This window comes from Pelodiscus sinensis, chromosome 19 (genome assembly GCF_049634645.1).
Source record: "Pelodiscus sinensis isolate JC-2024 chromosome 19, ASM4963464v1, whole genome shotgun sequence".
Lineage (NCBI taxonomy): Eukaryota > Metazoa > Chordata > Testudines > Trionychidae > Pelodiscus > Pelodiscus sinensis.
In genome coordinates, this window is record NC_134729.1 from 11,339,930 (window position 1) to 11,352,520 (window position 12,591).

General features: G+C 50.6%; 1 protein-coding gene across 3 annotated transcripts in view; it reads right to left on the minus strand.

Annotated features, from left to right (window-relative positions):
* The window catches only part of LOC102463522 (adhesion G protein-coupled receptor E3-like), an 80,789-nt gene that overhangs the window by 66,134 nt on the left and 2,064 nt on the right, over positions 1-12,591 (minus strand). For all 3 annotated transcript variants that reach the window (XM_075902274.1, XM_075902272.1, XM_075902273.1), the window contains exons 2-3: positions 8,502-8,703; positions 5,371-5,461 (exon numbers count right to left, since the gene is read on the minus strand). In XM_075902274.1, the coding sequence (XP_075758389.1) occupies positions 5,371-5,401 (31 nt within the window). In that variant the 5' untranslated portion in view covers positions 5,402-5,461; positions 8,502-8,703. The remainder of the gene's footprint in view (positions 1-5,370; positions 5,462-8,501; positions 8,704-12,591) is intronic.

Here is a 12,591-nt window from a genome sequence, read left to right on the forward strand (position 1 = left end):
GGCAGCAGGAACCCGCGCCAGCAGAGACTGAAGCAGTCCCCGCTGGTGCAGGTTCCCTTCTATGCCTTTTCATTTGAAATATACAGGTTTCTACTCAACTAGTCCAGTGTTTCTCAACCGTTTTTCATATAAAAGGTTACCGCTTTTAAAAAAATTATAAGTACCTCTAGTACAATTTTCAGATACAATTTTTTTTCTACTATTGCAACACATTTGTTTAAACAACTTAATCGTAGTCAGGCGGGTGATGAAATTTTTGGGTGTAAAATGTAGAAAAATAATAAAGCGCTGTAAAACGTAAAACAAAATTCAGTTTTCTCCAAATGTCAGTTGTGTTGATGTACTCCCCCTGACTTCTCTCGAGTACCCCAAGGGTACTCGTACCACTGGTTGAGAAACACTGAACTAGTTGACTAGTCCCTTACATGCCTTATCTGAACCAGCCTCCCCGTGGGACTAGGAGGCGCCAACAACCCAGCTAGGTGTAGGGTGAGGCTGGATACGTGTATATACAGGACTATGTGGTAGCAGGGTTGTGGAGCTCTCAGATCTGTCTCTTTCTCTTGACAGTCCCTCCCAGCCCTTGGACCCCAGCTGAGGGTGGACCAGCCCAAGCTACCTACAAAGAGTTAAAATCTTTACCTGTGGGTTGGCAAAGCCCTTGCTTCTCTCTCACCTGTCAGGTAACCCTTATATCCTTCCTGCGTGTCCGTCCTCTCCCCCCCCCCCCCCAGCCTTCACTCCTGGTGTGGAGAGAATCTGTGCTGGGAAGGGCTGACGTCACCGCAAGTCCTTTCTGCTGCCTATTCTATTATTGCACCTGACATTTGTTGGCCGAGGCAGGACTGGAAGGGGGTGATAAGCTGGGTGCAGGGAAGGACTTGAGTACAGGGGCTGGGCTGGTTAGAGGGGAGGGTGGGTCCCCACAACTCCACAGGCATGGGGGAGCCTGGGGGCCAGCTGGCCTCTGCATAGGACCTGGGAGACATTTACAGAGCTCTGGGCAGAGGCAGCAGTGGGGCTGGCCCTGGAGTTCCTCAGCCAGGACTCTGCTCCTGATCCACGCCCACACTGCCTCCAGCATCTGCACCAAACAGGCTCAGAGTGGGTTGGGCCTAGGTGCATTCGGTGGGGGCAAAGTGGGGGGGCCTTCTCTGCTCCTCCCAGCCCCTCCTCCACAGCTGCCAGGGGCCTTTTCTCCCCCACCCTCAAGGGGCCTTTTCTCCTCCTCCAGTCCCACCCTGGCTGCCAGGAGCTTTTTCTCTTGTCCCCCAGCCCTTCCAACTGCCAGAGGCCTTCCCCTTCCTCTGGAGCTGCAGGCAATGGCTGGGGAAAAGGGGGGGATTATTTTAAAGATGTTCACAATATTGCCCCCTTGCTTCTGTACTCTCTTCAGAATGGGGTGGCTGGAGAGCTGTGGCTGTTGGCCGGGTGCCCAGCTCGGAAGGTAACACCCACAGCAGAGTGAGGGTAGCAATATGGTTCCGTGCCACCCTTGCTTCTGCACTGCTTCCTTGAGAGCTGGGCAGCCGAAGAGGGGAAGCTGCTGACTGAGGACCCAGCTGTGCAGGCAGCAGCGCAGAAATAAGAGTGCCCATACCATGCCACGTCATCCTCAGTTCTGTGCTGCTGATACTGATGGTGCTGTCTTCAGAGCTAGGATCCTGGCCAGCAAGCCACCACTCTCCAGCTGCCTACTCTGAAGGTAGCGCCACTGCCAGCAACAGCACAGATGTACCGCAGCAGCCCTCTCCCCCCCCAAAAAATAACCTTACAATTCCCCACAACTCCTTTATGGGCCAGGTCCCCTACAATTATAACACCATCACATTTCAGATTTCAGTAAGTGAAATCATTAAATTTACCATAAAATCCTAATCCCATAATGGTGAAATTGACTAAAATGGACCAGCCAATTTGGTAGGATTCTAATAATGATCCTTGGTAAGTTCTACCACTGGCTACTTGTCCTCACTGTTATAATTTGCCACTATGGATTTGTTTAGTTTCAACTTTCAGCCACTGGATCTTGTTAGACCTTTCTCTGCTACATAGAAAAGCCCATTATTCTCCATGTAGGTGCTTATAGACTTAGCTCAGGTCACCCTTTAGCCTTCCTTTTGTTAAGCTCTAAGAATCATTAAGAAAGTGACAGAGAATAAGACAGAGAATATCTTACTACCTCTATACAAATCCATGATATGCCCACTTCTTGAATACTGTGTGTAGATATGATAATTGCATCTCAAAAAAGAAAGATCTTAGCATTGGAAAAAATTCAGATAATTAGGAGTATGGAATAGCTGCCACATGAGGAAAGATTAATAAAACTGGGACTTTTCAGCTTAGAAAAGAGACAACTAAGGGTACGTCTACACTACAACACTATTTTGAAATAACTAGCACTATTCCAAAATAAGTTAGTCCACATCTACACAGCCGGCAGTTATTTCGAAATAGTGTCACAATACTGTCAAGCTGGAGGACTTCTTACTCCGACTCCTGTAGCCCTCATTATACAAGGAATAAACAAAGTCAGAGGAAGAGTGCTCTACTTCATAAGTGCTGTATAGACACTCTCTATTTTGAAATAAGATGCGCAATTGACCAAGCTCAATTTGTATAGCTTATTTCAAGTTAAGCCATGCAGTGTAGATGCACCCTAAGTGGGGATATGATAGAGGTCTATAAAATCATGACTGGTGTGAAAAAGGTGAATAAAGAAGTTATTTACTCCATCCCATAATTCAAGAACTAGGGGTCACCAAATTAAATTAATAGGTACCGTAGCTGGTTTAAACAAACAAAAGGAAGTATTTCTTCACACAACGCACAATCAGCCTGTGGAACTCCTTGCCACAAGATGTTGTGAAGATCAGGATTTTAACAGTATTCCAAAAAGAGATGGATAAATTCATGGAGGACAGGTTCATCAATAACTTATTAGCCAGGAATGGCGTCTGTAGCCTCTGAGGTCTGTCAGAGGATGAGAATGGGTTGACAGGGGTTGGATCACTTGGTGATTCTGTTATGTTCACTCCCTCTGAGGCACCTGTCATTAGCCACTGTTGGCAGACAGGAAACTGAGCTAGATGAACCATTGGTCTGGCCCAGTATGGCCGTTCTTATGTTGAGTTAAATAGATGGAGCTCCTGGAATATTTCCCTAGCCTTTCCATTCCACTCCGTTACTCATTCTCATAACTACTTCTGACCCCTCTCCAATTTTTTCAACACCCTTCCTGAATTGTGGGCCCCACCACTGGACACAGGATTCCAGCAGGGGTCGCACCAATGACAAGGTAAAATCACCTCCCTGCTACTACTCGATATTCCCCTGCCCATGCTACCCAGATGGCATTTATCCCTTTCGTCACAAGGTCACACTGGAAGCTCATGTTCTATGGGTAGGCCATCATGACCCCCAAATCTTTGCTTCTAGGGATGCCGTTCCCCCCCCCCCCCCATGCTGTGAGCACAGTCAACACCAGTGTTCCTAGACGTACATCCAGAGGTTTAGTCCCACTGAAACGTATATTGGTTGTTTCCCTCCTTAGGGATCCAGATCTCTCTGTCTCCATGCCCAGTACTGTCCCTTATGACCTCTTCCTGAACCTGCAAGGCTTCTGCAAACTGTCTCGCTAATGAATGACTCTGGGTGCCTCCAGATCACTCATCAAATCAGCACTTATGTGAAAGTCACCGATTTGGGCTGAATTCAATTCACGACCCCTCAAAGAGCCCAACAGTTACAATTGTGGTTGCCCCTTTTCGGCTTGAGTGGCTACTCAAAGCTCTGAGCTTCTGCTAATTGGGAGCAGAAATGGGTGATGGGATCTGGTGTTTCCTTTGATCCGATTGGGTTTAGTTACAATCCTGCCTCTCCAAATGCAGGAGGGACCAAAACCTGGGTAGAGCTTCTTTGCTTATAGTCCCAAGCCCCTTTCACCAGCACCAGACCCAAAAGCATTTTGGCAACATCTTCCAGGGTCATTCAAACAGTTCAGTGGCCCCACCTAAACAAGGCAGCTGTAGCCCTCCCACCCAGTGGGGCCCCCAGACCACGGGAGAAGAGGAGGAGGCTTCCACGGGTCTAGCAGTGAGGGCATCCCAGGTGGCCCATCTCCTTGCCCTGCAGCTTTTTGCACTGCTGAGGGAGCAGCCGCCACGGCCCTGTGACCTTCTTAAAGGCTCCTCTTTGGCTTTCTTCCTGCATGCAGGGGATGGTTCTGCCACTGAGGGGAACATTCCTGGTTTCTTGGCTACATGGGCCCACTGTTGACTCAAATCCAGTTTCTCATCCACTGTAGCCCCCAGGGCCTTTTCTGCCAAACAGCTGCGTAGCCAGTGGGAGCCCAGCCTGTAGCCATGCTTGGGATTCCTCTGTCCCAAGGGCAGGGCCCTGCACTTGTCCTTTTTTAACCTCATGAGATTTCTTTTGGCCCAATCCTCCAGTTTGGTCGCTTGTTCTGGCAGTGGCCACAAGCCTTCAGGCTCGGGGGGACAGGGCCTTTCGCCCCAGCAGTAGCCCCCCCCCAATCAGGATTATTCTCCAAGTCTGGCCTATGAGGCAACTTGGGTGACGGCACCTCCCTGGGCTGGGTCCTCTACCCAGAGCCCCGCCATTCTGCTCAGCTCCAGGATGCTCCAGCCCCCAGCTCCACTCTCTGCTGCGCTTCCTCCAGTCCCCGGGGATACTTCTCCGGCCCCTCTGGCTCGGTGGCTGCAGCCCTGCTCCCAGCATGGATCTGCTCTCAGCGCTGGCTCTGCAGCTCTGCCCAACACTGATCTGCTCCCCAGGCTGCTTCTTTGGCTGACCTGGCTCTGCTCCCCCACCCCTGCTCAGGCCCCTGCTCTCTCCTGAGCTTAGCCCCACTCAGCCTGGCCCAGGCAAATCCAGCTCACCCAGTGGTCAAGACCCCTGATGCCCTGACCCCCTCATTAGCCTGCCCGGCCTGCCAAACAGGCTGAACAGAAGCGATTTCCTCTCCCCATTGCTCCTGGGACTGGCAGTCTCACGATTCTGATCTCTTATGGACCCTTCCCCCTCCTTTTGGTACGGGGGCGAACCAGCCCAAACCCCACTGAGTGTCAGGGGGCCAACACTGATCATCCATTCCTCTGAGCTTCCCTCTGTTTCTTGTTGCCCCTCCCTACACAGCTCGACTTTCCCTGCCTAACACACACACCCAGTCAGACTAATATGCCCAGGGCATCCCCTGCCTCCATGCTGCTAGTGTCTGGGCAGGTTCCCTCCTGCCTTGCCACAGGTGGGGCCCACTGAACAGTCAGCACAAAAAGGCCTTAAGTTAAGGTGGGTTTTTCTCAAGCCCCCATTGGAGGAAAATAACCCAATTCCTTGCAAACTTACCTACGAGGGGGGTGATAAACTGCACCCTCATTGTAGCCGCTGCCTTCTCCTGCCAGGCAAGGAAACTGCACCGACTTTATCCTGTTCTTATCTAGCAGAGGAAGTTTGCTGAGTGACACTGTTTTTTCTGCTGCTGCTTTATCATGATGTTTCAGCTCAGCGCTGTTCCTCTTGCAACAGGCCAGTTCCTTCTGCCTAGGACAATCTCTGGGCATCTAACATGTTTATTATTAGTGTCCCCCAAATAACACCCCTGCAATTGACAGGAAATATAGGGGAAGCTGCAGTCTTATCTATTTAGAAATTGAAAGTGGGAGGCATGGGGGTGTTATCTTGCATGGGCCTAAGAGACAGGACTCCTGGGTCTCATCCTTGCTTGAGAGGGGGCAGGTGATGCTGGTGATCTAATGCAGGGGTGGATAAGACTGGGTCTGTGGACTGGATCCAGCCCGCAGCTGCCCAACTGCTCACCCTCTCTCCAGCCAATTTAGACCAGGGAAGTGAGGAACCTGTGAAGTCTCCTTCCCCGTCAGGAGCGCGTGGCACCAGAAGGAATCTCCAGCTGATGGTTCCCTGCAGGTACATGAGTCCCTGGCAGGGCGGGAATAGAGGGATCGAGAGACTTTGTGCACTCCGCTGCAGCCAGGCCAATCAGGGCCTGGGGGTGGGGAAGTGTGTGAAGTCCCCTCCCTCTGAGCCCCCACCAGTGGCCAGCCATGCCTGTAGAGAACAAAAGCTTCCAGCCAGAGGTCTTGCCCCTTTCACCTGAGACTCTGCCCCTTTAGGGGGCAGCTCGTGACCACTGTCAACATTTGTGAAGTGCCCCCCCCCCCGCAGAAATTATTGCCCACCCCGATCTAATGTATAGAGCAGGAAATGGGAATTGGAACACCTGGGCTCTCTTCCAGGGCAGCATTACCTAGTGGTTAGTTATTAGGCATCAAAACTCAATGTAAAGAAGAAAACTCCATTTCATGGAGGACGGCATCACTTCACAATTTGTTTTCATCCCACTAAGGAATGAAACACAAAACTTTCAAAATTCTCTGTAAAAAAAAAAAAATCAGAGGGAAAAGAAAAATGCTTTTTGTTTTTCCTCATGCTTGCTGCCTTGAAAATGTGATCTTGCATGACACCGGCCCATCACACAAAACTCCACTGTCTAACAAAGTCAATTTGTAAAGGAAAACTTGAACCGTTTGGCTCCGAACACGTTAAAAATGAGACTCTGCCGGAACTCTCTTCTTTTTTAGCCCAGGACAAAAGTTCAGCAGAATCCAAACGCTTCTGCTCCAAAGGAGCCGTCCCATTCACTTCTCCCTGTCAGCGGGCCTGGGGCTTCGACTCTGCCCATGTATGGCTGCAGCTGCTCCCCCAGTGGCACAAATTGCTTCTGGTCCAGTAAACCGGGGGGCTGGGCCCCCGAGGGTGCCCTCACTACCGGCACTCATGCTAGCCTCCTCCTTTTCTCCTGCAGGCTGGGGGCCCTGTTCAGTGCAGGGACTGCAGCCACCATGTACTGTCTGCGGCTTCGGGAGATGCCTCGGGAAGGACATGCTGCCCCGGAAGGCAGGACCAATAATAAAGTACGGGGCCACGTGCAAGGGCACCAGTTGCACACACCTCACACTGGCCCTGCCTGGCATCTCGTCCCAGTTTTAGGAGGAGAGTAGTACCTAGTGGTGAGAGCACGTGGTTGGCACTCAGGCAAAGGAGCCCAGAAGCACTGCTGTGGCAATATACTCTAGTTTTCCGAGCACCTCCCTTGGGTGTGTCCCTAAGGCTGACAGCATGATTTAGAGATCTGATTACTAGATTGGGACTCAAGTGGTTTACTTGTTAGTCCCATCTCAGCCACTAGCTTGCTGTGTGAGGGTGGGGGTGGGTGGCCGGCACTGTACAGGCACAGAGCAGTATCCCTTTAAATCATGGTGAGTCCTCGCTTGCTGCTCACTAGGTTCTATTTTGGATGCTTCCAAAGCAGCAGGTGGTGCGGAGCCAGGCATCACATGTCAGTGAACACGCACCAAGTTGGGGCCGGTTTCCTTGTGGTACTTTTGTTGTGCAAAGCCCAAAATACACAACTGGGGGAGGGGGCCTGGCCAGCCCCTACAGAGTCCAGTGGCAGCCCTGCCTATCAAATAGCCAACTGCTTTGATTCACAGGCTGGGAGGTTCACTGACTACAGGGTTAGATGCTGCAAACCCGGATTCCCTTCTGTTCAGCACTGACCTCGGCTGAGCCACCGCCCCTCGCTGTATCTTATTTCCCCCCTTTCATTCTGGGCCAGTCTGGGAGCCTGTTGGGTCTGGGGCCATGTCTCAGTAGGTGTTTGTACAGCTTTGTGTACAGCACTTACAGCACATTCAAACGCCGAGCATTGCTCACCCCGTTTTACAGATGGGAAAAACTGAGGCCTGGGGGCTGGCAGGACTTGCCCAGGGTTATCAAGCAGCAAAGAAGCGGAACCTGGGTTTCTACACTAGAAGTTCAACGTTCTGCCCCAAAGACCACAGAAATTGCTTGGAACAGCTGCAGGAAACATCATGCCCAGCGCTTCCGGTTCCTTTGGGCTTCTCAGAAAGTTGCACAATCACCGGACCCAGGGGAAATACTGAGAAACGATTGAATTCACCAGCACAATGCTGCACTGCATTCTGGTTCTGCTCCCAGCTCCCTTTTCCCTCTGCTACTAGGCATAGGCTGCATTTCCCTGCATTGTGGGGCTAGTGGGCCCTGTGGAAGCCTGGCACATGCACAACTTGGCCTTTATGCCTGGCTTTGCTCCTAGGTAATGTGGAGCAAGTTGCTGCCCCATGCTGTGCCTCAGTTTCCCCTTCTGAATGTAACCCAGAGGCTCTGAGAAGAGAGAGTGATGTCTGTGCTACAGCCTTAGCTAAAAGCCACTCAGATTTTACCTAATATGGCAGAGGCACATAGCTTTAAGTTCCTAAATTTGCAGGTTCAATCCCTCCTACTCATGACTAAAGTTTATCAGCTCTACATGTAGAACAGGGCTAATACTATGGACCGAAAGTTGCCAGCTGTCTGGTTTTCACCTGGACAATCCAGGGTTAGGCTTCTGTGACAGGGTGCCGTTTGACAAGCCCTGATACGAGGAAGTTACTCACCTTGTGCAGTAACAATGGTTCTTCAAGCTGTATGTCCCCCTGTGGGTGCTCCACTGTAGGTGTCGGGCTCTTCCCGGTGCTGCAGGTCAGAGATTCGTCAGCTGTAGTTCAGCCGGACTGCACATGCATGGTGGGCCTCTTGCGCCGTTTCTGAGTCTGCATGAGGTCCAGCTCCCGCCAGTTCCTCCTAATCCGGTCACATCTGAAAGACATAAAGAAGAGACTCTGAAGTGGGAAGGAGGGCAGGTGGTGGCACAGCCATGGAGGCACACACCTCAAAGAACCGTCATTACTGCACAAGGTGAGTAACTTCCTCTTCTTCTTTGAGTAGTGTCCCCATGGGTGCTCCACTGTAGGGGTATGTCTGCACTACAGCGCTATTTCAAATTAACTTATTTCTAATGGAGAGTAGGTAGCAGCTCCAATTCAGTAAGAATGCATCTCCGAGGGACTGTGCTCCAACGCCCACTCTGGAACAGTACTTGGGACCCTTTGTGTTGTGTTGTGTTGTGAATAGATATATAGTGGGGTACCCCCATCGTTGGAAGGGATGCCGTGTTATGCCGTGGTTGAGTTCCCACTCATAAAAAAAAATGTCTGCTGAGGGTGTAGGCAATAGTATTGTCCTTGCCTGGTAGGTGTGTAGCATGACGTTGACCTCGTGACGAATGCACCAGTTCCATAATTGCATCACCTCTGCACAGAGGGATATGGACCGGGCTCTGCCATGCCGGTTGATATAGTAGACTGTGGTCATATTGTGGGTCAGCATTTGAATAGTGTGACCGCAAATGGTGGGTAGGAACTATTTGCAGGCATTGAATACTGCCCTCAGCTTGAGGAAATTGACATGCTGGAGAGATCCTTGTGCGATGCATTGCCCTTGAATGTGACATCCCGCACAGTGAGCTCCCCAACCCAAGAGGGATATGTCTGTCATAATCTGTATCATGAGTTGCGAACAATGAAATGGAACGCCGTTGAGGCTGTTGGCCTGAGGAAGCCCACCATGCCAGCGAGTACCATACTATCAGAGGTACCGACACTGGTTTGTGAACATTGAGATTGCCTGGGCAATAGATTAAAGTGACCCATTGTTGGAAGCATCTGAGATGCAGTCTCATGTGTTCCATGACGTAAGTTGTGGCTGCCATATGCCTCATGAGCTGCAAGCAGGTAAATATGGGGACTTTGGGGCTGATAGAAAGAGAGTGAACTAGGATTTGTATTGTGTGAAATATGGCTAGAGGAAGATAAGCCCTGGCTGTTGTAGAATCTAATCCTGCCCCAATGAACTCAAGGGACCTTTGCGATGTGAAGGATGACTTTGGGAAATTGATTAGTTGAAAAGGCCCAGCTACCACTCGGAGCTGGCCCAGGTGCTGATGCTCCCAAGCAGCCCAGAGGTCTGGTCAGGTTGAGCTCCAGGATGGAACTGCCTGGCCTTCACTTAGCAGCCCCTTACATAGCATCCTATATAAGGTCTGTGTAGTACTCTGATTGGCTGCACAACAGGCGGCCCTTCTGCCCGGCTTGGAGGACCTCTCCACTGTTCCTGCTGCTGGCCAGGGTCCTGAAAGGCCTCCAGCTGGAAGTCTGGGCTCCGTCCGCCCCATCACACTCCTCCCCGCTCAGAGAACTTCAGGCAGGATATCCCCGCAAGCAGTATCTGCAGCTGCCCTGGAGAAGAAGTCTGCGTTCCTCTGTTGGGACCCTGGTCAGTGCTCCACTGTGAAGGCATATGGATGCAGTGCTAGATACCACTGTATAATCAGGGTATCCTTCATGTTATGTAGCCATTTTAATGGTGCATGGTCTGTGACGAGGTGAAATGGGGCTCCCAATAGGTAGTAGAGCAACGCTACTACTGCCCAGCAAATAGCTAGACATTCTCATTCTACGGTCGAGTATCTGGTTTCCCATGGGTTCAGGTTTCTGCTTAAGTACAGGATAGGGTTTTCCACTCTGGAAATTCTGAGATAATACTGCCCCCAAACCTACTGTCGAAGCATCCCTATGCAAGATGAATGATTGAGAGAAGGGGAAACATCGTCAGTGCTATGGGTGGTAGGTGGCAAAATTGCCTCCCCCATGCCTGAGACTGCGTTTGCGTGTGTTAGAGATACAGAAGCCGAAATTGAAGAGCAATGGCTTTCACTGTCTTTTCCCCCTATAGACTTATGGGGTGAAGGGTTAAGGGAGAGCAGGGCTTTGCCATATGCTTGGTCTTATATGGTCTTTTTCTATGCTGTTGAGTGGGTTGATTAAACATTTGCCACTGTGGGGGGCAAAGCATAGAGGTGGCATCCAAAAATAAGGAGCCCAGGGAGCCATTTGTGCTCTAAGAAATTCCAGTTGTTGCTGATCAGCAGACAATGTAGAGCCCTCTGTATATGGCTGAGGTGAAAAAGCAGCAAACACTCTTCCTCGTCCCGAGAGGGGGAAGGAGTCAGAGCAGTCAGAGAATGGAGAGTGAGGATGCTTGTTCTCAGAACAGGGAATATAAAGTGGGAGAAATCGCCGGGTCTTTGTGGTTCCTGTAGCTCCTGAGGGGAGTATGGGATGTGGGCAGCTCTGCCTGGCTGCTGAGGCAGGGCTGCCTGAGGTGTTGCCCCGGTAACGAGGGGGGGCACCCAGAGGCTGATCTGTGAGGAGATTCCTGGGTGCTCTGATGGGAGCGGGAAGCACTCCTATGGCCGGTGGGGGGGCAGATGCTGACATGTCAGACAGCTCGGAGTGTGAGGCAGGCTCAGGAAGGCCCGATGCCTCCCTGAGGGCAGATGTTTTTATAGTTTTAGTTCCCTTTCTGTGCTCCCCCGAAGTAGCTGGGCTGTCAAACGTGCTCAAGCGGTTATTGCCTGAGCGGTCTGACTTTTCCCCCCCAGCGTGCCGCTTTCTGGGCTGGGTTGCCCCGGCCTTTGATGGCTTAGGGGTCGTTTGCCTTTTTGGTGTATCGCTCTGACCCGAGCCTGGCTCCGAGCTGTGTCGTTTGCCCTTGTCTTGCGCATTTGCGTTTTCAGCTTAGCGCAGTGCTGGCAGTCTTGATGAGAATGCTGCTGCCCCAGGCACTTCACATATTTATCGTGGCCGTCAGAGGCCGGCATTGCGTCCTTGCAGAGTGCAGCGCATTTGCAGGTGCATTTTCAGACCTATCCATTAGAAGCTTTTTGATCTATTTAATGTGTTGCCTTGTCAATTTTATATCATTCTAGGTTTTTTCAAAGTAATCATAGAATCAGATATGTCTAGAACTGAAAGAGACCTTGAGATATCGTACAGTCCAGTCTCCTGCCCTCATGGCAGCAACAAGCACTGTCTAGATCATCCCTGATAGATGTCTCATGTGGCACCAAGTCTATTGCCTCTCAGACCTCTAAGTACATTACATCAGCACTATGACCATGTGATTTCACCTCCCTCCACCCAATAAAATGTCAAGCTAATTTGACAGGATCTATTTTCCATAAACCTATATTGATTTGCATGAATTATCTTGCCCTCAATTCATTATTAATTGAATTCCATATAAGCCACTCCGTTACCTTGCCCTGGATCAATGGCAAATTGACAGGTCTACAATTACCCAGCTTTCCCCATTTGCCCAGCCTTAGCTTTCTTCCAGCCTTCAGAACTTCTCCAATGTCTTTTGGAAAGTCAACATTAACAATCCAGCATGGTCATCTGATGGCTCTTTTAAAATCTTGGATGCAAATTCTCTGGGCCTACTGACTTAGCAACGCTTAACTTTAGTAGCTCCTATTTAAATAGCTTCCTGAGGCAGCAGTGGAATGCCTAGTGTGTCGTGAGGGGTTTGGTTCTGTAGTGTCGGGGGGGCCCTGGTTCCACCTACACCTGCATCTCTGCACCTATCCCATTCTAAGGTATCTTATATACAAGGCTAAGAAGAAACCTCTGCTCATCAATATGGAAGACATAAATCTGCACACACACACCCATGCTCCTCCACAGCACCCTAGAACGACATCCATGGTAGACCCTTCTCACAACCAACACCCTGATCTCTTACCACACAGCAACACCCAATTCCTATAACTGTCCCTTCTTCATTCCCTACCACAAATCTCATGAC